The sequence below is a fragment of the Herpailurus yagouaroundi genome, unplaced genomic scaffold (genome assembly GCF_014898765.1).
Source record: "Herpailurus yagouaroundi ecotype Mexico unplaced genomic scaffold, PumYag 250, whole genome shotgun sequence".
In the NCBI taxonomy this organism is placed as follows: domain Eukaryota; kingdom Metazoa; phylum Chordata; class Mammalia; order Carnivora; family Felidae; genus Herpailurus; species Herpailurus yagouaroundi.
The window spans coordinates 15,470,879-15,494,847 of NW_024412467.1; the positions used below are offsets into that span (position 1 = coordinate 15,470,879).

The window sequence follows — 23,969 nt, forward strand, 5'->3', positions numbered from 1 at the left end:
GTGTGTGTGTGTGTGTGTGTGTGTGTGTGTGTGTGTGTGTGTGTGTGTAAGGTGGGGAATGCAGGCTAGGAAAGAGGTAGAAACAGCAGGTTTGCTGACAGAACTATGCCTGATGAGAAAAGAGGTTTCTGCCTACTCCAAAGAGCACAGAGATAATAACACCCTGGGGTCAAGGCAGATGTGTGGTAGCCGATGATAATAACAATCTACTACCACTCCTGCCCGGCATCTTAGATAAAGACACCAAGAACAAGGGAGTAGACAAGACGCTTGACTTAGGTCAGCCAGATAATGGGAAAGCAAGTGCAGGGGCAGCTACGGGACTGAAAAGAAGCCTGCACTCCAGCTAGAGGGCTTCAAGCAAACCTGACTCAAACAAGACTGAACTCTGGAGACCCCGGGGACTCACTCTTTACCAGCAACAACGTGAAGACCTTAAGAGGTCAGGTAGCTACAAACCATACCTGCTTTTGCATAGCCAATGATCCCACCAGAAGCAACCAGTGCTGCATAGCCAAAGCCAATCCAGTGTAAAGGCACTCTGAAAATGAAAGAGTAAGAAACCAGTGCCAACCATGTCTAAAAAATAAAAACCACAATCACAGGATGGGACTAAAACGTCATCATTCATTCCAGAACAGTCATATCACTGTACAGATGAAAATAAATCCTAGAGGTTAGAGGACTTGCCTGGAGTCAGTGACGGAGCCGGGACTCAAACTCAGGTTCCCGGCCTACATGACCAATGCTCCGATTCCCCAGGCTGTCCCGCACTCTACGCTCAGTGCACTTTTCAGATCAGGAAAGAAGCTCTGGTTTTGAGAAGTTCTTGGCTATTCTACTCCCATTCACTGTGTACTTACAGCGGGCCAGAGTCCTTCTGCATTGTTCTCTTTCACTCCAACCAGACAGAAGAGTACACCTGCTGCACCTGGGAACGAGGGACTGGATCAGAGGTGGTAAACAGCACATCTCTCTAGCAGTCAGAAAGAAGTGGATCCTAGTTCCAGCTCCACTCCTTAGCAGCTAAGAAGTAATGGACAAGCTCCCAACCTCTCTAAGCTTCAGTTTCCTTCATTGTACCATGAGGATAAGAATGGTACAAATTTCCTACAGCTGCTGTGGGCATTAAACAAAATAATAAGTAAAAGTGCTCAGCCGCTAGTAAATGCTGAGCAGATACCAACCATTTTGGTAATAACCTCCATTCCAATAGCACAGGACCACAGGAAACAGCAAAATTCACGGACCAGCTCTGTCCAGGTGATAAGTTTACCTTTTCATCAGCTAACCAAATTATTACTGAATCGGAAACTAAGCACCTCCTGTAACCTTAATTCGACTATTTCAGTTACCCCTTTCCACTCCTGCCCAAAAAACTGAATTATTTCGAAACTCAACATGTGCAAAACTTTCAGACAGCTATTTAATTTTGCACCCAATTCCTAACTCTTGTTAGACTGGGGACGGTGAGGGGGGTAAAATACAGGAAAGTCCAAATCATAATTAACGTGGAACACTTTGCTCTTGGCAAAGAAATGCATCTGGTATGGTTTAACTTGAAAGCAATACAACCTTTTGTTTAAATTTTTAATTGTCGGGCAGGGGCTACTTGGAATTGTGCCAGTCATTAATTGCAAGTAGCACTCAGCGAGATTTTCAAGCAGCAAGAGCAATAAAACCCCCAGGAAACTAATCACCGCTACGCTACACTGGTAAGCACTGGCCTCCAGAGCTCAGGGGTTCTGCAAGATTCACGACTACTTTAAGGAAAGCAGAAAATGCACGACTAGAAAGGAAACTGTGACGCAGCCGAAAGCCCCTGCCTGGATCTGGGGGACAACGAGTAGGCTGCAGCAAAGCCTCTTATATAACCCCAAACAAGTCAAAATGATATAAAATAGTAATTAATTCCCAAGCACCGAACCTCTTTCCCCTACGACTGCACCAGTCGACCGCGGGCTACCAGCGGCGAGGCGTGGGAGTCCGGGCCCCGCCGGAAACGTCGCGGCGCGCTCTGCGTCCCGAGGGCACGGCGGGCCGAGGGGTGGGGAGGGGCATGGGGCGGGGCTTGAGGGGGAGGTGTCGCGGCGCGCGCATGCGTTCCAGGAACGGGAGACGCCTGGGGCGGGGCTTGAGAGGAAGCGTCGAGGCTAGCGCTCTGCCTCCGGGAGGTGGGGCGGAGAGTCGCGGCGCGAGCCCGGAGTCCTTACGCCGGTGTTCCAATCGTCGCTCCGGCCGTGCTGACCGGCCTTCGAAGCTCGGCTCGCCAGCAGCCCGCCTGAAACCCAGAATTTGAGTCGGGTCTTCGCAAGTGGCTTCGCGAGCTGTGCCAGGTTAACCTGGTGTAAACCAAAGGCATGCCATCCGGGAGGATTCTCACTCCCAGAATCACGGTTTTTGCCTGCCATGGTTAAGAACTACTTTCTTCCTGCAGAGCTGGTGGCCACAAGCCAGACAATAATGTGGCTTTATTATTATCTGAGAAGCAACTTAAAGGAAGGGAAAGGATAAGTGAAATATAATTTCCTACTACCGCAGTATGCGCCAGTGTCCACGAAACATCATCTCCACTCCCTCTCCAGAGCTGCCTCTCCCCTGCGTTTCCTGCGCCACCACTCAATCGCTGTAAACCAGAATTTGGGTGTTATCCTTGACGTCTCTCTCCCCTTCATCCCCTGTAAGGATCAACGTAGATAAATCTTATAAATACAGTCTTCAGTGAAAAAAGGAGATCGCAGCTCCCACATCTTCCAAAACAAAAACTTGTCACTTGGAACATTTCTTAACCTTTCAGATACCCAAACTGAACCCTGTGGTTACCATCGCTGATTCTTACCAGCCAAAGATAAGGACTAAGAAGAACCATTGGTAATTCTAGTAGGCCAGATCCTCACCAAATTACTGGAAGACTCCGCTTAACAACCCACAACGGGACCTATCTTAACCACCTCGGAATGGACTTAGGGATGCACGCCTCCCAATACAGGTGTATACCTAAACCTTAGTTATCACCACCATGATCTTACCCCTGTCCTTTAGACTTAAATTGAACCACAGAGGATTAAGTTAATTACCTACAACTGTAGTGCTTGGTAGAGTTGTTATTTGAAGTAAGGTCTTTCAAAACCTACACCCTCACCTTTATGTTGTATTGCCTCGTCATTCCTCAACCCGTAGCACACCCCATTTCTCTGTGTGTAGTCCCAAAATTTATTGTCAAATACATTGGCTCTCTGCTCTGTTTCAGTTAGTTACAGAGTAAACCAGATTAACAATTTGTGTTCAGTAATGTTTCTCATTGGCATTAACATATTTTAGGAGATAGCTCAGTTCTCAGCTAGGAACCCCTGAGCCACAAATGTGTCAATGGAGTGTGACCAAGATCGTGTGAGGGAGAAGTTTTTAGTCCTCTGGTCACTGGGGCTTCTTAACAGGTTGTTTCTGTTTGTTTCTTTCACAGAGGCCTAGGGTCCAGACCATGTTTGGTAGACAGACAAACGTAGCCACGCACATAACCAGAGCAGTAAAGTCCGTCGGCCAAAACAGAAGAGCTTGTGAAGAAGAAGGAATAGTGCCTCAGTTTCAGCATTATTTGACCCTTTTTGGAACCTCATTCATGTGTGACTTCACACATTAAGAAATCCCAAAACAAAAATGTCAAAAACAAATTCCCGGTTGCAGTGTTTCACCTGACGTCTACTGAGGATCTACAATACCAGTGTCTAGGTGTTCAGGATGTATTTTGTAGCTTTGAAGAGGACCATCATCCATCAATAAAACCTTTCCCCAGGAAATTGATGACTGAGGTTATGAAAAAATATTGCCCGCGTTCTCAACCCACCCTATCTGCCACATGCTTCTGGGACCTCATTTATCAGAAAGAAAACATGCGGCGTGTTAATTGTAAGCCAGACACTGCATGAAGTGCTTTCCGTAGATGAACTCATTTAATCTTCATACCAACCCTTGGACTAGAGACTCTTATCATCTCTTGCTTTCAAACACAAGAGGAGAAAGAGGTTACCTAATAGGGACATGGCCACTGGCCTTAATAAATGGCAGAGCTGCCCTAACTCCTTTCGTCTGTTTTCAATACAGTGACCAGAGCACTCCTGTTATGAGTCAGTTGTGTCATCCTTATGCTCAAATCCCTCCAATGGCCCCCTTTCTTGCGCCCACCTCTGAGCACCTGCACGTGCTGCTTCATCAGCCCAGAGCTTCTCCCCAGATCATCTCCCAGCTCACTTCCTCACCTCCTTTGTCTTCATTCAAAGGTCACCTGCTCAGTGAGGCCTTCCCGGATTATCTGGGTTAAAACTGCAATCCCTCCGCAGTTCCCTCCACGGCTTATTTTTCTCCATGACGCTTACCTCCACATACAGTATGCTATAAAACTTACTGACTGCACAATCATCCTCCCACCCAGCACGTAAGTTGTTTGAGAAGGATGTTTATGCGGTGCTTGGAACGGTGCTTGGCACACAACGGCTGCTCAATGAGCATGGACTGAGTGAGAACAGATGTGGAGTAAGAGAGGCTGGTCTGCAGAGAGAAGCGTGAAGACAACACGTGGAGTTGGAGACAAGATGGAGAGATCGCCCTGACTGCACCCTCTCCCTTTCTGAGCACTGGTTCTCTTCTGTCCGACGCACCTGTGTCTTTGTTAAAACTCCAGCCCCGTGCCCTCTGTTTAGAATAGCCAGAGCAGCTTTTTGTGTCTCGCAGCTGAGTCTCTCTTAGCTGAGACAGCACCCCATTTCCTCTGCCAGAAATGCCCTTTTATCCTTGTCTAAAAACTCACATCTCATTTTTTTCATTAAAGTCCTCAGTCAAGAGGCCCCTGACCATCCCAGGCCATTACAGGTGTTCTGCGAAACGGAGGTGAATGCCAAAAGACTGCCAAAGACCAGAGGAGCCGCTAGACCAAACAAAAAGGCCGACAAGTCTAGCTTGACAAGAAATGGCCCCTTAGTAGGGGGCTTGTGGACGGAGTGTTCCTTTGGCTGCCACAAGACAAGTAGGTCTCTTGGATCCCACTCACCCGAAGACTTGCTTTTCGAGTGCCAGGGGCAGGGAGTATGACAGGAAAAGATAGGATTCAGTAGGCAGAGAGGGAAAGGTGAGGACCGGAGGTCCCTGGGTGTGGAAACACATAGTTTGGAACAATGCTGGGAGCATCTGACCACAGAAAAACTCCCTCTGGCATACAGTTCCTCTTAAGAATGTAATAGTCACCACCTCCTCCCTCTCAGGTTCCCCTCAGGAATTTCACAAAAGACCTATAAAAGTAGGTCTTTTGTGAAAGACAGACCATAAAAGGTATACCCACAAGGAATGATATGGCCACATAGCACCCCTCGTACAATGGAATCGAGCCAATCAGGAATGGACAACCCAGCACCTAGAGTTCTCTCACCAATAAGGGGAGGACCTAAGAAGGAACCTGGGGGAAGGGAAGGGAGGGCTGACCAGAATTATATAAAACAAAGATCCTTACCTATTGTGGGTATTCACCTCCAAATGCCCCGTCTATAAAGAGACATTTCATACTATTTTTTTTTTAACTTTTTTTAACTTTTAGTTTTGAGGGACAGAGCGTGAGCAGGGGAGGGGCAGAAAGAGAGGGAGACACAGAATCCGAAGCAGGCTCCAGGCTCCGAGCTGTCAGCAGAGAGCCCGACGCGGGGCTCAAATTCACAAACTGCGAGATCATGACCTGAGCCACCCAGGCGCCCCCTAGTCTTACTTCCTAATCTTCTACGCGAATGAACTTTTGCCTGCTGCTCATTTTGTGTCCACTTCTTCATACTTCAAAGTGCCGAGACAACAAACCCCAGGGTATTGAGGCCAAAAAAAAAAAAATCCTGCAACAGAGTATGTGCTGAGAGACCACTCAAGAGGAGGATGTTAAAGACTAGGTATGTTTCTTAAATACCACATGAGTGAAATCATATCTTTGCCTTTCTGACTTATTTCACTTACAAACATAGGCGAAAGGAAGAAAAAAATAAAAACAGAGGGAGTCAAACCGTAAGACACTTTTAAATACGGAGAACAAACAGGGTTGCTTGGGGATGTTGGGAAGATGGGCTAAATGGGCGATGGACAAGAAGGGCACTTGTGATGAGCACTGGGTGTTACTGTAAGTGATGAATCACTAAATTCTACTCCTGAAACCATTATTATACTGTATGTTAACTAACTTGGATTTAAATTTTAAGTAACTGGGTGCCTGGGCGGCTCAGTCAGTTAAACGTCCAACTCTTGATTTAGGCTCAGGTCATAATCTCACGATTCATGGATTCGAGCCCCACGCTGGGCTCTGCGCTGACCCTGTTTGGGATTCTCTCTCTCTGCCCTTCCCCTGCTCACACACTCTCTCTCTTAAAATCAGTAAACTTAAGCTTAAAAAAAAAAAATAGGTATGTGTCAGTCATATTTGCAGGGCAGATCAAGGATGTTATGCACCGAGGGTACACTTAAGGGTGTGGTTCAACAAAAGGAAAGAAGGGAGGGGTGCTCAAAAAGGTTTTAGGCTACAGGAGAGTCATCCAGGCAGATCTGTTCACGTAATGTGTAATTAATTATTTACCAACTTTCGTCCTTGAGGCTGGGATCACACTTTTCCTTTCAGCACCCAGAATCTAGGGTAGCGCCTGGCACAGGGCTAGTGAACAAAGGAGGGGGAGATATAGGTGACATGATGCATTCTGAATTGGGAAAGAGTGAATCTGGGAGGAGAATCTGCTCAGACACAAGTATCAAAGTGGATAATTCGACATGTAGATGGCCAAGACTATGTGCAGACTGTACATAGAGGGGAAGGACAAGTAGATCAACAGAACAGAATAGAGAGCCCAGAAATAGACCACCACAAATACAGATGACTTTTGAACAGCTCAGTTATGGGCCCTGACCCTTCAGGCAGTCAAAAAATCTGCATATTAACTTTTGTCTCTCCTCAAAGTTAATTAAAAGTCTACTGCTGACCAGAAGCCTTACTGATAACACAGTTGATTAACACATATTTTGTATGTTATATGTGAATTATATACGTGCTCTTACAATAAAGCTAGAGAAAAGAACATGCTAAGAAAACACAAGAGAAAATGCATTTACAATACTGTATTTATTGAAAAAATGGACCCATTTATTTCAAAAATGGACCCATACAGTTCAAACCCACATTGTCCAAGAGTCAACTGTACAATCAACTGATTTTTGACAAAGGAGCAGAGGTAATACTACAAAACAAAAATAGTCTTTTCAACAAATGGTGAACTGAACATCTATGTGTAAAAAAAAAAAAAAAAAAATCTAGACACAGACCTAACATCTTTCACAAAACTTAACTCAGGATGGATCACAGACCTAAATGGAAAATGCAAAACTGTAAAACTCCCATAAAGAAACTTAAGAGAAAACTTAGATGACCTTCAGGGATGGTGAAGCCTTTTTAGATACATCAAAAATATGACCCGTGAAAGAAATAATTGATTAGCTAGGCTTCATTAACATTAAAAACTTCTGCAAAAGATAATATTATCAAGAGAATGAGAAGACAAGCTACTGACAGGGAAAAAAATATTTCCAAAGACACATCTGATAAAGGATTGCTATCCAAAATACAAAGAACTCGTGCATGTGGGTGTGTACATACATATGCACAATTTTTATTTATTTTTGAGACAGAAACAGAGCATGAGTGGAGGAGGGCCAGAGAGAGAGGGAGACACAGAATCTGAAGCAGGCTCTAGGCTGTCAGCACAGAACTGTGAGACCCACGAACTGTGAGACCATGACCTGAGCTGAAGTCGGACACTTAACCAACTGAGCCACCCAGGCACCCCTAAAGTACAAAGAATTCTTAAAACTCAATAGTAAGGAAACTATTTAACTAAAAAGTAGGCCAAGTAGCTTGACGCTTTACCAAAGATATCCAGATGGCACATAAGCATAGGAAAAGCTCCACGTGGGTCCTCAGGGAAATGCAAATTAAAATAACGAGATCCCACTACACACAAGATTGGCCAAGATCCAGAAAACTGACAAATGTTCTGGACTGAAAAATGGTACAGCTACTTTGGAAGATAGGATGGCCGTTTCTCACAAACCTACACATACACTCACCATACAGTCCATTAGTCACACTACTTAGTATTTACCCAAAGGAGTTGAAAACACATCCACCCCAAAACTGCAAATGTTTATGGCAAGTTCGTAACTGCCAAAACTTGGGAGGCAACCAAGATGTCCTCTAGCAGTGAATGAGTGGTAATGTGTGGCACATACAATGGAATACTATTGAGCATTAAAAAGAAATGAGCTATTAAGCTATGAAAAGACACAGAAGAGACTTAAATGCATATTCCTAAGTGAAAGAAGCCAATCTGAAAAGGATACAGTACTGTAGGATTCTAAGTACGTGCCATTCTGGACAAGGCGAAACTATGGAGGCAATAAAAAGATCAGTGATCGTGGAAGGTTGGGTAGGGGAGAGATGAACAGGCAGAACACAAGAGTTGTTGCAGAGCAGTGGAAATGCTCTGTGGATTATAATAGGTCATTCTTCCAAACCCATCCAGTGTTCAACACCAAGAGTGATCCCCAAGGTAAGCCATGAACTTTGGGTGAATCGAACACGTCAGTGTAGGTTCATCCCTGGTAAAAAGTGTACCATTCTAATGAGTGATGTGGATATCGGGTGTGGCTGTGCATGGTAGAGGCAGCGGGTACATGGGAAATCTCTGCACCTTCTCCCTTTTGTTATAAACAAACCTCAAACTGCTCTAAAAAATATTATTTAAACAAAAACGTAACAAAAAACCCAAATCTATATTCATCTTTGTTTTTAGGCCTGAAGTTAACGAGGAGGTAGCCTGAAATGTCAGACACGGATTCTGGCTCACTTCCTAGATGATTTCCTCCTGTGAAGTGAGTGGCAATTCCAGTGCCCAAATGCTTGATGTTTTAATTTGCCTGAACAGGAGGGATTCCCCTGTCAGCCTTAGGTATTTGACATCTGGTCAGCTAATTCACATCTATGAATCCTCTATTAACGTGTCTTTTCAAAATACCCAGGAATCTACTGGGGGGGGGGGGGGCAAGGAAGAGAGAGATGACAAGGTTATAATCAACAGGCTGAATTTCAGATTATCTTTATTGGATTAACTAAATGACTGTTTTTGTTGGCCTGAAACAGATGGGGGAAAAGAAACAACATACCCTGAAAATGTCATTTTCCAAACCTTCAATTATCTTCTCATCCACAGCGTGGAAGCAGAGTAGTCTGATGAGGTTTGGCAATCTAAGAACCTTCTTAAGGACATAGCCCTGAATTTAAGCATACACTTTATGCATACATATTTTACGTGTCCATGAGTTTTGAGTTGGTCTTAATATATACTTACTGGTATGAAAATCTTTTTATACCTTGGTTACAAAAAGGATCAAAATCTGCATTAAAAGTACTAGAATCATCTGAAGAAGCCAAAGGAAGGCCAAGTTTTATTCTTCCATTTAGGAGAAAAATCTGAAAAACAACTTTTTTATCCATCTCTGGTAAAGAATGTGTTCCAAACTGTGCATATTTTAAACTAAATATTTTAAGATCTTTATTTGCTTTATACAATGGTAAAAATTATATATTACACATTAACATACTATATATCATGATATATAATATATAATAGAACAATGCCTACCAAAAATTGCTTTACCATTGTTAAAAATAAAAAATAAAAATAGAAAACATCTAAATGTGTTTGTCTGTTTTTTTAAGCTGTACATCTTCTCCAAAAGAAGAAATTTCTAGCTTTTATTCGTGGAGGGGAGGCAGGCACATTTGAAAAGAATGATTCCATCTAGTGAGTTTTTCTCATAGAAGGAATGTGGGATTGACTGTATCACTCATATTTTCTTTTTTTTCTTCTTTTTTTCCAACATTTTTACCATTTTCCTCTTCTTGGTTGACACCAGGCTATTTCCTTTCGTTGGCTTATTACTGTCATCAGTTAAACCACGTTTCTTCGTATTAGCTTTGGACTGCCTTTCTTCTTCCTGCACTACATTGCCAGCTTCCTTTTTGATTTTGGACTCTTCTTTACTTACTAAAACACAAGAGACAGTGCATTTATTTATTTATTTATTTAATTTTTAATATTTTATTTACGTTTGAGAGACAGAAACAGAGCACAAGCAAGGGAGGGGCAGAGAAAGAGGGACATAGAACTCGAAGCAAGCTCCAGGCTCTGAGCTGTCAGCACAGAGCCTGACACGGGGCTCGAACTCATGAATCGTGAGATCATGACCTGAGCCGAAGTTGGACGCTTAACCGACTGAGCCACCCAGGTGCCCCGAGACAGTGCATTTAAAGACTGCTTTTTCCTTCTTGAAATAAACACAACCTGATGATGAAGTGAAGTTATCTGAATGTCCTCCACCTCAACAATTCAAGAGCTAACAAATTATTAAAAAACAATCACTTTCACTTACCAGGAGAAGGCTCTGCAGCCGGAGGAAGGCTTTCTTTTGTGTCTGTCACTCTGTCTAGCCACACTCCCAGGCATGTCAGCCTGGCATTAGTTTTTACTTCACAGAGTAAAGATGGAGGAACTATCTAAAACAGAAGAAAGAAGAATTCTTAACATGGGGGAATTTTAAATACTTTTCTTTTTCCATATTTTACATTTTTAAGTAATCTCTACACCCAACATGAGGCTCAAACTTACAACCCCAAGACCAAGAGTCGCATTCTCTACTGACTGAGTCAGTCAGGCACCCGAGTGAACTTAATTTAAAACTTACTATATTTTCTTGAGAATAAAATAGAAGAATTCCATTATCTTGATCCATGTTTGGTCTGACTATGCCCTTCGCAAGGCACTTTCTGAATATTCAGAAATTGTAAATTCACCAAGGAAAAGGATTGTGTCTCATTCATTTCTAGGTTTTAACAAAGAATCTTGCACAAAGCACACACTCGACAAACCACATTTGTAGAATGGGTTTATAAGAGAACCAAGCAAAACAAGTAAAAACAAGAAAATCTGTTAAGAGTGAGATGACTAAAGGGATTTAATTTTCCACTTACCTAGTTCAAAACTATTCTAAGATTACTGATCAGGAATTTTTGAGTTTTTAGTAATGGCAGTATTTTTTTTTTAAATAGGCTCCACACCCAACATGCGGCTTAAACTCACAACCCTGAGATCAAGAGTCACGTGTTTTACCGACCAGCCAGGCACCCCAGTAATGGCAGCATTTTTATCTAACAAAATCTTACAGAGAACACCAATCTGCACACAAAAGAGAGGAAAGCAGCATTTCTCTGATTGAAAAAGCACGAGTTCTCGTATCCTGCCAGCTGTGACTCAAAACACCAACCCCCACCGTGGCTCTTGGAACCCTAACTTTAAAACTATGAGTATCAATCATGTGTGGAAGAGATCTCAGGTTTTTTTTAAAGATCTCTGCCTTAGGACCTTTGGAAAATATTCCACCTCACTTAACTCAAAACAATACCGATAGTAAAGACTTGCATTAAAGCGCATTCACATTGTGCTAAGACACCAACCTTATTCTGCTTAAGCTTCCACATTTTGACGAAACCATCACTTGATGCTGTAACAATAACATGATGCTCTGGAATTTCAAAACTGAACATGTCCTTTATCCTAAAATAGAAATATTAACACCATAAAGGATCCTTTCTTCCAGATAGTACAATACCATTGTAGAGCTTCTACGCACACAATCTCTCAATTTTTCAATGTTTCAAGTGCTTCCAAACTGCTCAAGGAACAGTGCTAAAATAGAACTGTGCTTCACATCCCCATCAGTCAGTGCGCCATTTTCAGGGTCTAAGTTCTAAGATAAAGTGGATTATTAACCATATGTTAAAAAGTTGAAAAGATGATCATGATAACCATAAGTAATTAGGTTATCACAAATGACATAAAGGTACTTAAAGTCCTTCACCCCAAGATACTCCAAGTTCAGTATGAAGAGCCAAGTAAGACAACGGAAACGAACCATGGGCTCCCTCCTACGCACCCGTTTCTACCCCCCCTCCAATGCCACCACCCTAGTCTAAGCCACTACCCCTGTTCTTCTGGATTCCCAGGGAGCCTAACTGGTCTCTCTGCTTCCATTTTTGCTAACAATTTTTTAAAACTATCAATCAAATCATGTTACTCCCAGGCTTAAAATCCTACAAAACTAGCCCCCATCTTTTTTAAAGTAACACAGGATAAGGGTGTCTGGGTGGATCTCGCCGTTCGTGGTTTCAAGTCTCATGTCGGGCTCTGTGCTGACAGCTCAGAGCCTGGAGCCTGCTTCGGATTCTGTGTCTCCCTCTCTCTGCCCCTCCCCCAATCATGGCTATGGCTCTTTCTCTCTCTCTCTCTCTCTCAAAAATAGACATTAAAAAAAATTTTTTTTTATTTTTTTTTTTTTTAAAGTTTATTTATTTTTGAGACAGAAAGAGACAGAGCATGATTGGGGGAGGGTCAGAGAGACAGGGAGACACAGAATCCGAAACAGGCTCCAGGCTCTGAGCTGTCAGCACAGAGCCCGACGCGGGACTTGAACTCACGGACCGTGAGATCGTGACCTGAGCTGAAGCCGGTGCTCAACCGACTGAGCCACCCAGGTGCTCCCCCCAAAATTTTTTTTTAAATAACACAGGAGAGGAGCAAGGGTATGGGGGTATATATAAAGCATGTCTGGCCATAAACTGACAACTGCTGAAGCTGGGTGGTGGGTCTATGGGGGTTGCTTCCTTAAACTGGTCTATTGGCCTTTACATTTTTCCACAGTAGGAAACAAAAAATCTACAAAGGCCCTTAACTAAAATCTAAACTCTTCACCAGTCTACAAGGCCATGTACCATTTGGCTCACTCTGATCTAGTCACAACGTTCTTCCAGCTCTTGTTAAAATACATCCAGCTCTTTCCTCCCTCAGGTGATTACGTGCCATCGCTCGTCTCTTCAGAAACGGCTCCCTTTTACCCCTCTCTCAAGTCCTACCCCCTCCCCCTTTCTGGATCAAATTGTGCAAGTTATGTCTGTTATTCTTAAAGCACACATTTCTATTCCTGTTCTAATTACCTGCTTACTTGTTCATCGTCTGTCTGTTGCTCTACGACTAGAGCCACTAAATGCAACTTCTTGTCTTTTCCATTCATCATTAAATACTAAGTGCAGTTCTTAATGGATGCTCAATGAATACTTGTTAAATGAATAAACAGCCAAATATCCTAAGTGTTAGCTTAAGTGTACTAGTGTTATTAAGTACCTTTGACATGGCCTTGAATGAACACTTCCTAATGCAGGGGAAAACCAGGGCCTGTACACTGCAGTATTTGAGTATTCCCAAGAGATTTCTTAAAAACTGTTATTTGGAAAGTAAAAACTAGGGCTTACTTAAGACATAAAAGGACAAGTAAATGAAGCACATTAAAGTAGAACAGTGCATTATCACCCTTCCCAAAATTGTAGTAGAAAAAGCAGAGGCAGACAGGACTGGGTTTGGATCCCAGCTCCAGCACCCAACAGTGGGGTAACCTTGGCCAAGTCACTTAGCCTTTACTCTGAACGGCAGTGTCTACCCACAGAGATACAGTGAGCAGTGACAGGTAAGAAAGACTGGCATAAAACATAAGTCATTGCTATCACATACTTCTCCTGCAGGAAAACAAGTAGTGTGCACAGGGAGAAGTGGAAAAGAGGAATAAAATAAAAGGACAAGAGAGATCCTGGCAAAGCTCAAGATCGTTTTTTTTTTTTTGTTCCTCTTCAAATATGACTGATTTTAGGCCCCAAGCCTAGTATTATTAGAAAAACATCTTGTGCAAATCACTAGTCCTGATGACAACTTCCCTACTTTTGCACTAAGGCCAAGACATTTCTACCATCCTCTCAGACTCCAGAAATCATATATATGTAGGAATGCACCCTACCTTATGAAACTATTGCATATGTGACACTTACTGGAGACTCTACACTTACATACACACATACACATAGAGACTGGCAAGGAAAAAAAAAAAAATACCTGTTATCATGAGCTTTAAATTCACAGAGACACATTAGTGAATCACAGTCAAAAAACCTTACAACTTCTTCATCTCCAGCCACTGCAAGGACAGACTCCTAGAAGAGAGAAAAAGAATACCCGGAATGTCATCAACAATTGCAACCATTATCATATACACTAAGATTCCACCACTGATTTCTCATCACTTACTGAAAGAAACGTAACAGAAGATATTCTCTTTTCATTTGTGATGGTGCCACTAATGGATGCAGTGTCAAGTTGATAGATATCTATTTTATTCAGCATAACAACTATGTATTTCTCTCCTCTTGGCGACCATTCCACTATGTGAGCATCTGCAAGTTAAAAAAAAAAAAAGCTTTTTTTATTTCATAAACAATGATCAGAGTAATAACAAAAATAGCAAATAGCTGTACCATGCATTTCACATCCACTGTCCTATTTACCCTTCGTAAGAAATTTTTGATGCATATTTTGCAAGTTAAGTTTTAGAAAATAAACTGGATTAAAGAATCATCAAAGGTCAGAGAGCTGGTAGGTGACAAAGTCACAACAAGAATCCCATTCTAAAATGGGAAAAAAAAGAAAATGGGAAAAGTAACCCGAAGCATTGCTCTAGGAGGTAACCACCATCATGCAGGGGAAACAAAGGTGAGCACACACGCACACAAGAATGTGTGTGTCTACATTCATATTCCATCAAGTCATAAAAAACATTCCAAATGAAAGTACTCACTTTGCTTTATGTTTTTCATGAATGCTGATCTTCCTTCCACAAGATTCCATGTTCTGCAAAACAGGAAGCTCACTTATGGCATGGTGACTTTTACTAGGTGTAAAGGTAAGCGTAGTGAACACTTACTCAAATGACAATTTACTACAGATGCCGCTATTTGGAACTGTCATGTTTCTTACAACAACACTGGAAATATTTACCATTAAGCAAGATTAATGCATCCATTCCCACACCCCTTTCACCTACTTAAAATGTTTAATATATTTTCAAAAGGTTTCACCTCTTAAAACATTGCTTTTTAGGACCATCCTCTTTGCTTCCCAACTCCGAATGAATGACTGGGATGTAATGTGTATGTCTGAACACAGAGTCTGTCCTTTTCTTTCTCTACCGTCATGAAAAGGTTCACTGGCTTTCAGCTTTTCCTTGTACTGCAGTATCTCTAAGTAGCTGACAGCCAGGACACAAGACAGAAGTGTATCTAATTATTGTAGTAAAAAATACGCTGATGGTTAGGTTCCTGCTGTTGTACTTGGAGAACAAAGACCACAACTGACAAAAGATGCTCTTGGCATTTATGACTTACCTCAATGTCTTATCCGTACCCACAGACAGGGCCAACTTGCCAGATGGGTGAATAGAAAGGAAGGTCACGTGTCCTCTACAAGGAAACCAACAGTTAGCCCCCAACTTGACTGGTACCTGGAGACCACCAATGGGAAAGGGCTAGACTCACTTGTGAGCTTTAATGGACTTCAGGCACTCCCATTTCTTTGCATCCCAGACACAAATGACTCCATCTTCTGCCCCACTGATTAAGTGCCTGTTGCCATAGAATTTCAGGCAAGTTATCGTGCCTGTGGAAAAACCGAAATAGACCAACTTAATGTTCACTTTGAATGCAAGCTCCATTTCTGGTTTGAAGGCTATGCTGTGGTAGGTAAAAATCTAACATCAGCATTAGTGAAATAAACCTTAAAGTCTTAGGTGAAGAAATTAATTTTTTCATCTCAGAACATACAATTTCAAGGCTGTGCAAATACTTTCAACAGAATTTCTCTAGTTGTAGATACAGACTAGAGCTAATCAGTTCATTTACTTGCTCTATGGGTCCAGAATCATAAATTTAGGAGATGGCTGGCTAGGATTATTTGAGCAGAAGTCAAACAAAACCAACTAATAATAAACCAGCTAATTTGGGGAACAAACCAAGATATACAACCATATGACTTCTTCCTTTCCTTTCCCTTTTCTTTGTTTTGGTTTTTGTTTTTGCTTTGTGTAGGTTTTTTTTTTTTTTAATTTTTTTTTCAACGTTTTTATTTATTTTTGGGACAGAGAGAGACAGAGCATGAACGGGGGAGGGGCAGAGAGAGAGGGAGACACAGAATCAGAAACAGGCTCCAGGCTCTGAGCCATCAGCCCAGAGCCCGACGCGGGGCTCGAACTCACGGACCGCGAGATTGTGACCTGGCTGAAGTCAGACGTTTAACAGACTGCGCCACCCAGGCGCCCCTGTTTTTTTTTTTTTTTTTTAAGAGAGAGAGAGGGGGAGAGAGAGAGAGGGAGGGAGAGGGAGAGGGAGAGGGAGAGAGAGAGAGAGAACACAAGTGGGAGAGAGGAGCATCAAGCAGGCTCCACACTTAATGCAGCTGAATCCCAGGACCTGGGATCTTGACCTGAGCCAAAATCAAGAGTTGGAGGCCACCCAGGCACCCTGGCTCCCTCCCATTCTTTCTTTATTGAAAGAGAAGAGAGGAATGATTATTACTTTCTAATCAGTTAGTTAGCTACCCAATCATCCACAATCCAATTATTATCACTCCAGAGCTGTTTTCTATTTGATTTCCACAGTTTTCATTCACTGTCCTAAGAATTTATTACAGGGGCGCCTGGCTGGCTCAGTTGGTAGAGCAGATGACTCTTGATCTCGGGGTTGTAAGTTTGAGCCCCCACAATGGGTTTAGAGATTACTTAAAAATAAAATCTTTAAAAAAATAACTAAAAAATTTTTTAAATCTTAAAACACAAAGAATTTATTAAAACAATTTTATAAACTGTTCTACTGTTCAACTATGCCTTCTGTAATCTCCTTTGCATGGTTCACAAATTTTCCTACAGCTTTTCAACTTCTTCACAAACAACTCCACTCCCCTCTGCCCAAAAATTAAAATCTGAATCTCCCATGAATTTCTTCTACAGCTCTTGAGATAGAGACAAACATGTTCTATGCCCTCAAATATTAACCTCGCTGGAAGGAGGTTAAGGTGATAGAGGAACCCAGCATTCTTCTGACCCCCAAAAGCAGTCCCTGTATATGGACAACGTATGATACCCTGACCCTCAAATAAAACTCCCTATCCTTTAAAGCTTGTGTCCATCAGCTTACTCTTCCTATAGCTCAGTGGTCAACAAACTACTGTTTCTAAGTTAAATCTGACTGGTGGCCTGTTTTGATAAATGCAGTTTTCCAGAACACAGACTTGCTTGTTCAGTTCCCAAATGTCTATGGCTGTTTTCTGCACGGCAACAGCAGAGCTGAGCAATCAAAACAGAGACCATATGGCCGCAGAGCCTAAATATTTACTATCTTGTCCTTTTCAAATAAGAATATGAACCCTTGGGTCACTGTTGTTCACCTGCCACCTCCTGGTGAGTCCTTTACTTTGTCCTTTATATGGAAAGATTAAAAGATCTCTGATGAATATAATTTTGCACACCGCCCAGCCCCATCCCCAAATATATGGGGTAACATACAACTTTATCAAAGTGGGAGTCTTTAGCCACCTTTGCCCATTTTCTTTTCTATCAACTTATTTCTTACCTTGGTAAAGATCTTATCTATTACCAACTGTTAGATAAACAGGAGTTATACAAAGAATGAAGGAAGTTAGGAACCATACTTCACCCCCATCCAAACTCCTTCTAAGTAAGTCCCATCCTTATTGTGCAACACCTGTACCAATGGCTTTAGGCAGACCAGATTGATTTAAATTATTTCTTCCACACCTAAGGGAGAGAGGACTTTCTTGTAGGAACTGGGAATAGGAGGCAGAATGGAAAAAGAACATATGTTGAACTCACTCAAAGTCTAGCTTCTCTTGAAAAGCAAAAACTTGTCAAAGTAGCTAAGGACCATCTGAGAAAGACACTGAACACTCTAAATTACTGCTAGAAACCAGTGCGTAGCTGTCTTATCTCCCTTTAATAGCAGGAAATCAACAACCTGAGCAGAGCTTTCCCAAACTAAGCACACATCTGATTCTACTATTTTGAGTTCTTCCTTTCCATTTCCCTTCTCCTGGAACACATGTTAAACCTCATTCTTTGTGCCTTGGGAAAATACAATAAAAACAGAATAATGTTCAACACTGGAAAAACACACACCTATTCAGTCTTCCTATTCCTAAATCCTACCACTATCCTGGACAACTTCACCATCAGTGTGGAAAACCCAAGCATGACTGGAGAATCACCAGGCCCTGACCTCCACCCAGTGACCTTTGCTTCCTCTCTAGTTCAGTCCCTCGCACCTACACCCACGACATGCTACCACCTAGAGCTGCTCCACATTACAACTCTTGAAGAATCTCTTCCCTGCCTGCAACCTCACCTTTCACCAGCCCCTTCTTGCCCGCTTCATTCACTCCACCTGCTTTTTTATTTCAGAGATCTGCAGGCCCTTAACACCCCATTTTCTCTAGACTGACAACTGAAACCATCTTTCATCAAAATCCTTTGTAAATCAATCCTTCTGTTGCATGGGCACCGGGTAACTTTCTGCTCCCCACAAAAATGCCTGGAGCTTAGTGCAAACGGATGTTATTCGGGCCACAGCCTCCAACTTCAATCAGGCAGACTCTCACTAGTCCTTCTGCTTGTCCTTGGTCAGCATCTCTCTTGTATGCCAGGTGCCAGCACTTTCCTCAAGCCCACACCGCCCCTCCCTACCATTCAATCCCTAACCTCTTCTTCTCAAGGACCATCCAGGACGTGGCCTGTCTAATTCCCAATCACCTTAACCTCCGTTCTAACCTTCTCGTAATACTGACTTGCTTACAGGTCCCCATGCACCCAGTGGTTAACGACACGGGCTCCAGACCTAGGTCTGAGTTCCAGTTCCACTGTTTTGTGACTATGGGCAACTCACAAAACATCCTGAGTCTTGGTTTTCTCTTCTAGGAAGCCGAAGATGCAACTGTACCTTACTGGCAAACTGCTGGGTACGTGGTACTCCCTCAACGAAGTCAGCCATCAGCATGAGGCTGCTACTGTGCTCCGTGCACTTCCTGCTCTGCCTGGGATGACCTCTCTCCCACCTTGAAAACTTCACCTGGCTAACAACTGGCACTTCTAAGATAATTCAGTCAGATGACATTTTAGGGAACTTTCTGCTTCCTCCCACTCCCCCCAGATGCAGTTAAGTGTCCCCTTTCTGTCTCTCAATATGGACCGTGAAGAACTTAAAAACAAAAGACATATTTTTTTTCATTTCTATATTTCCTAGCACAGAATCTACCATGTAATAGGCACTTGATGAATTGTTCAACTCAAGTCAAATTGTCAAGTAATGACGCCTCACTCTTGTCTTAAAGGATATAATTTTCTTACCGTTGTGATGCACTAGAGCCCCATGGTCTACCTTCTTTTTCATGTCATATATGTGAATTGTTTCATCTTTGCTCCCAGTGACTACAAAACGACTATTTACAGCCACTGCTGACAAGGAGGCAGTGTGGGCATGGTGAGTGAAGTCAGCCACAGGAGTCCATTTTTGCTGAAGAGTAAAACACGCAATCAGTGTCACAATCACATCACAGTTCTCCAGAAACACATAAGTGGTTCCACAATCCATGAAAACTACCAGTGGATACTTACAAATTGAGAAAAAAACTATTCAAGGATAGCAGACTAAGAAAAACAAAGACCCTGAGAATTAAAAAAGGCAGGCAGCAAGGAGACAGGAAGGCAATCAAGACTCCAAAACAATTATGGAGACCGGATTACTTTAAGGTCCTATTCCAATCCTTAACTCCTTCATATATGTACTTATAGGTGAAACTTCACTATTCATTCATTCAAATGTTCAGATTTGATTTGAATTCATTCGTTCAAATACTAAATGACTACTATGTGCTTGGCATCATTTTGGACAGTTGATATGTAACTGTGAAGAAAAGAAAGCCGTAATTCTAATGTAACTGCCATCCCTGTGGGAGAGACAAACCGTAAATAAATATGGTATCACATAGAGGGGAGTATAAATGACAAGTCTTATGAAGAAAAATAAACGGGATAAACACTGTGTCTCCATTAGTACTAAAATAAGCCCTAGAGAATGACCAATGATGAGATCTCAAGAACTCTATGCTTATTGATATGCAACTTTTGGACCAAATAAGTGAAACTGGTTGAGTGCAAGGAATAAGAGAGCTGAATACATACACACACCTCAAACTGAGGGAGACGCATCAAGAAGTATTAGCAAATTGGGGCACCTGGGTGGCTCAGTCAGTTAAGTATCCGACTTCGGCTCAGGACATGATCTCACGGTTCGTGGGTTCGAGTCCCACATCGGGTTTTGTGTTGACAGCTCAGAGCCTGGAGCCTGCTTCAGATTCTTGTCTCCCTCTCTCTCTGCCCCTCCCCCACTTGCACTCTGTCTCTCTCAAAAATAAACATTAAAAGTTTTTTTTTAAAAAGGAGTATTAGCAAATCAAACAAACCAGGGAAGAAGAAGAATCCATCAGATTTCTTTGAACACACTTAAGATGTGTCATTGCAAATTAATTTCTAAGTAACTACAGCATCAGACAGTCCTTCCATCAATCAGGACCAAGGGAGCCTCTTTTGAGTAAAGGCACAATATTCCTGAGGGGCTGCTATGACCATAAATCAAAGACAATCTTTGCTTGTGACTTTACAGAAAGAATGTTGATTATCTGAGCTCTGGTCTGTCTCGGTTTAGAAGCAGCAGCGGGTAGTATAAGAGCTTCATGTTTCAGAGACACCTAGGGACTTGAGTCCCAGGTCTCCCAATATTAGTTGTGTGGCACTGCACAGGTCACTTAACCTATCTCAACTTCAGGCTCCTTATCTGTAACATGGGGATAACTGTATTTGCCTCAGGAGGCTGCTGGGAAGACCACTACGTGTCTGGAACAATGTGGTGACTTTATTACAAAGAGAACACAATAGCATCATCTTTAAGATTCAAGAGATGGCACCTTCCAGCCAAAAAGATTAATAAGCAGGAGGAGACAAACAAAGTAATTATTCAAGTTATATCCCTCCGGTTTTCTGGTTAATTCAAGACTGACACCTTGACTTTTTCACAAAGAAGTACTGAAAAGAATGGGTTTCTAGGAGATACTTAGGTTTGCTTAGGGAAAAATACTACTGGATTAAAAGTTAAGAGATCTTATTTCTAATCCTGGGTATGTCCTATCTGTTTGACTAACGGCAATTTACTTAACCTTTCTGCTCACACATCCAGTAAAAATACTTCTATTTTGTTGTAATTTGCCTCCACGCATTTGTCTCCTTTGCCCTTATGTCGGCAAGCTCTCTAGCGCTGTACCCATTCCTTTGGCTTCTTTGCACCTCCACTACCAATTAACGGCTCCGTGGTAAGGGTTCAAAAACACTGAATGAACTGGAGACACTATCAACGAGAGGTTTAACCCGACCCAGCTCTAACATTTTGTCAAATGCAAGGACAAAAACTCAGTAAAAGCGAACTGTTCTTTCTTTAAATCCTGAACGCGTACACCGGCTGTCAACGGACTCATTTGCCAGCTTCCTTCCTGCACCGTGGCCAGAATGTCTACTAAACCCAACAAACATGATCTCGTTTTACGAAAATGCCTACTCCAGGTTTTAAAAAACTAAATTATACGTTTGAGTTTGATTCATCAATTAATCCCTAAGGGATCAGTGTGTTTACCTGTGATGATGTGCTTACCACGGCCGTGCGGGAACCCGACCAGACCTTCCCGCGCCCCTCCTCCCGCGGTCCCTCCCGGCGCGCACTCTCACCTCGTGGTCGCCGCCTGCAGCTGGCTCGGGGCGTACTGCGAACCCAAAAAGGACCTGTTCGTAACAACCAGCGACCAGCTCCATTCAGCAGCACACGTGCCTCTTCAACCAGCGCCGCTCAGCTGAGACAGTGACGAAAGCGGATGCCAGAGCAAGTGGGGTCCTTCCTGCGTCGGCGCTCAAATTACGTCATGGGCGCAGGGCTGCCTTTAGGGCGCCTGCCTCCGTGGAAGCGGTTTCAGCGCTCGAAGATCACGCGGAAGTTCCAAAAGGAAAAAAAGAAAGGATGTCACACGAGGAAGTTCTCACGGCGAGGATAAAAATGTTGGGGGCAAGCAGGCATATTCTAGGTGCCTGTGAGGTAGGCAGGTCTAAAGGGGAATGGGGCGGGACATCCTCTGCGGAAGCCCCTCATTTCCGTGACGTCACGAACAGGGCGGGACCTCTTCCGGTCTGGGCGGGGCCCCTGGCGGTGTCGCGTGCTGAGTGCCGAGCCCGCTGTGCTGTGGACTGTCAGACGGTGGACAGCAATTGGGTTTCCTTTTTGCGCAGGCAGCATAAGCAAGCGTTTGTCTCTCACGTTCTCTCGTGACAGGGCAGAGAGGGGTCGGCATTCATGGTTAGCGGCTTCTAAAGCAGGCCGCACACCTTTCCTACTAGCTTGATTGGTTTGTCTGACTTCGGGGTCACATTGGCCAACGTCGCCGCACATCCCGGGGAGGGAGGAGGACGCTTTACCTGAAGTGATAACACGGGCTGCTTGAGGACGAAGTCCGCAGTCATCGTAGGTGAATGTACCAAAAGGAGATCTCCCATTTCACTTTGACCACCCCCCGCCCCGCAGTTTAGGGACCACATGAAACATGCATGAAAGCCAAGATCGCCTTAATTAGCATTTGCAATTCTCATAACGTGTGGAGATTCAGAGGTCTGTTGAAATGACAGCTTTGCACAAATCGGAGTAAATCCTGAAGCGTCATAATTAGTCTCATAATTAGTCTCATAGCAGGTGGATTTGACAAGCAGGAATTCGGATGGCATCCTCGGCGTCAGTTCTTCAACCCCCGCTTTAGTGCTGACCCTACAGGATCCTACAGGATCAGCACTTTGACCCTTTTGTTTTCAAGACTATGTGTTTCTCTGGTATTCTGAACTGTCGCTACGTGTCTAACTCGTGTTTGTTTTAATTTCCGCTGGTTTGGGTCTTGTAGAAATGATGACTCTTTGAATGCTTTGGGTGTCATTGCAACTCAGGGAAGGCTTTGTCTTCTGTAGGCTTTAGCGACTCCACGTGTAAGCGCTCCCCAGGCACTGAAAATGCTGTCGTCAAACTAACCCTCTGTCTCGGAAACAGTGTAGTCATTCACTGTTTTAAACTAATTCCTTCGCTTCGTGCTGGTTATCTTCATTATGTTAAAAAAAAAAAAAAAAGCCAGGTTATCTTACTATTTAAGTTATTTTCCTATTTACCATCTCCTTCCTGTGTCCACCAGAGACCTACCAAAGTGAGGGGGGTGTGAATAGGTGCAGTGGATGTTGGCTGGGCATGGGACAAAGAATGAGTGAATAGGACATTTCTTTGAAGTCTCATGTTTTATCTTGAAAACTGTTAGAAATCGTCAGAACCAATTCTCGAGCTCGGAAGACCTTAGAGAAGCATTTATCCAGGTGATCCCGCTCTAGGGCAGTTTATGGATAAGTTCTGAGGGCTCTCCAGCCCTTGAAATTAGATGCACAATTGTTTATGTACATTTTTGAAGGAGAGCACTGATAAAATTTCATTACATTTTCAAAAGGATTAGTGCCTCTAAAGTTAAAATGCACTAATCCTGGGGCACCTTGGTGGCTCAGTCAGTTGAGCGGTTGAGCTTCCGACCGGCTCAGGTCATGATCTCGTAGTCTGTGGGTTCGAGCCCCGCGTCGGGCCCTGTGCTAACAGCTCGGAGCCTGGAGCCTGGAGCCTGCTTTGGATCCTGTGTCTCGCTCTCTCTCTCTGCCCCTCCCCTGCTCACACTCTGTCTCTCTCTCTCTCTCTGTCAAAAGTAAACATTAAAAAAAATTGTTTTAATGCACTAATCCAGTCTGAGGTTATAAATGTGAAATAGGTCTAGAAAGGTAACTCAAAACCACCC

The 23,969-nt window shown here is 43.1% G+C and overlaps 2 protein-coding genes across 2 annotated transcripts in view; both read right to left on the reverse strand.

Moving 5' to 3' along the window:
* The window catches only part of TMEM14C (transmembrane protein 14C), a 7,419-nt gene extending 5,381 nt beyond the window's left edge, over positions 1 to 2,038 (reverse strand). The window contains exons 1-3 of the mRNA XM_040460296.1: positions 1,928 to 2,038; positions 864 to 931; positions 465 to 541 (exon numbers count right to left, since the gene is read on the reverse strand). Of these exons, the coding sequence (XP_040316230.1) occupies positions 465 to 541; positions 864 to 886 (100 nt within the window). The 5' untranslated portion in view covers positions 887 to 931; positions 1,928 to 2,038. The remainder of the gene's footprint in view (positions 1 to 464; positions 542 to 863; positions 932 to 1,927) is intronic.
* A 7,100-nt stretch (positions 2,039 to 9,138) lies between these two features.
* PAK1IP1 (PAK1 interacting protein 1) lies at positions 9,139 to 21,980 on the reverse strand. The gene is made up of 10 exons (XM_040460294.1): positions 21,838 to 21,980; positions 19,411 to 19,576; positions 15,536 to 15,656; positions 15,386 to 15,460; positions 14,800 to 14,852; positions 14,253 to 14,398; positions 14,061 to 14,158; positions 11,579 to 11,678; positions 10,502 to 10,621; positions 9,139 to 10,113 (listed from the first exon to the last, which is right to left on the reverse strand). The coding sequence occupies exons 1-10, from the start codon at positions 21,919 to 21,921 to the stop codon at positions 9,913 to 9,915; spliced, it is 1,164 nt and encodes a 387-aa protein (XP_040316228.1). The 5' UTR covers positions 21,922 to 21,980; the 3' UTR covers positions 9,139 to 9,912.
* Positions 21,981 to 23,969: the final 1,989 nt, after the last annotated feature.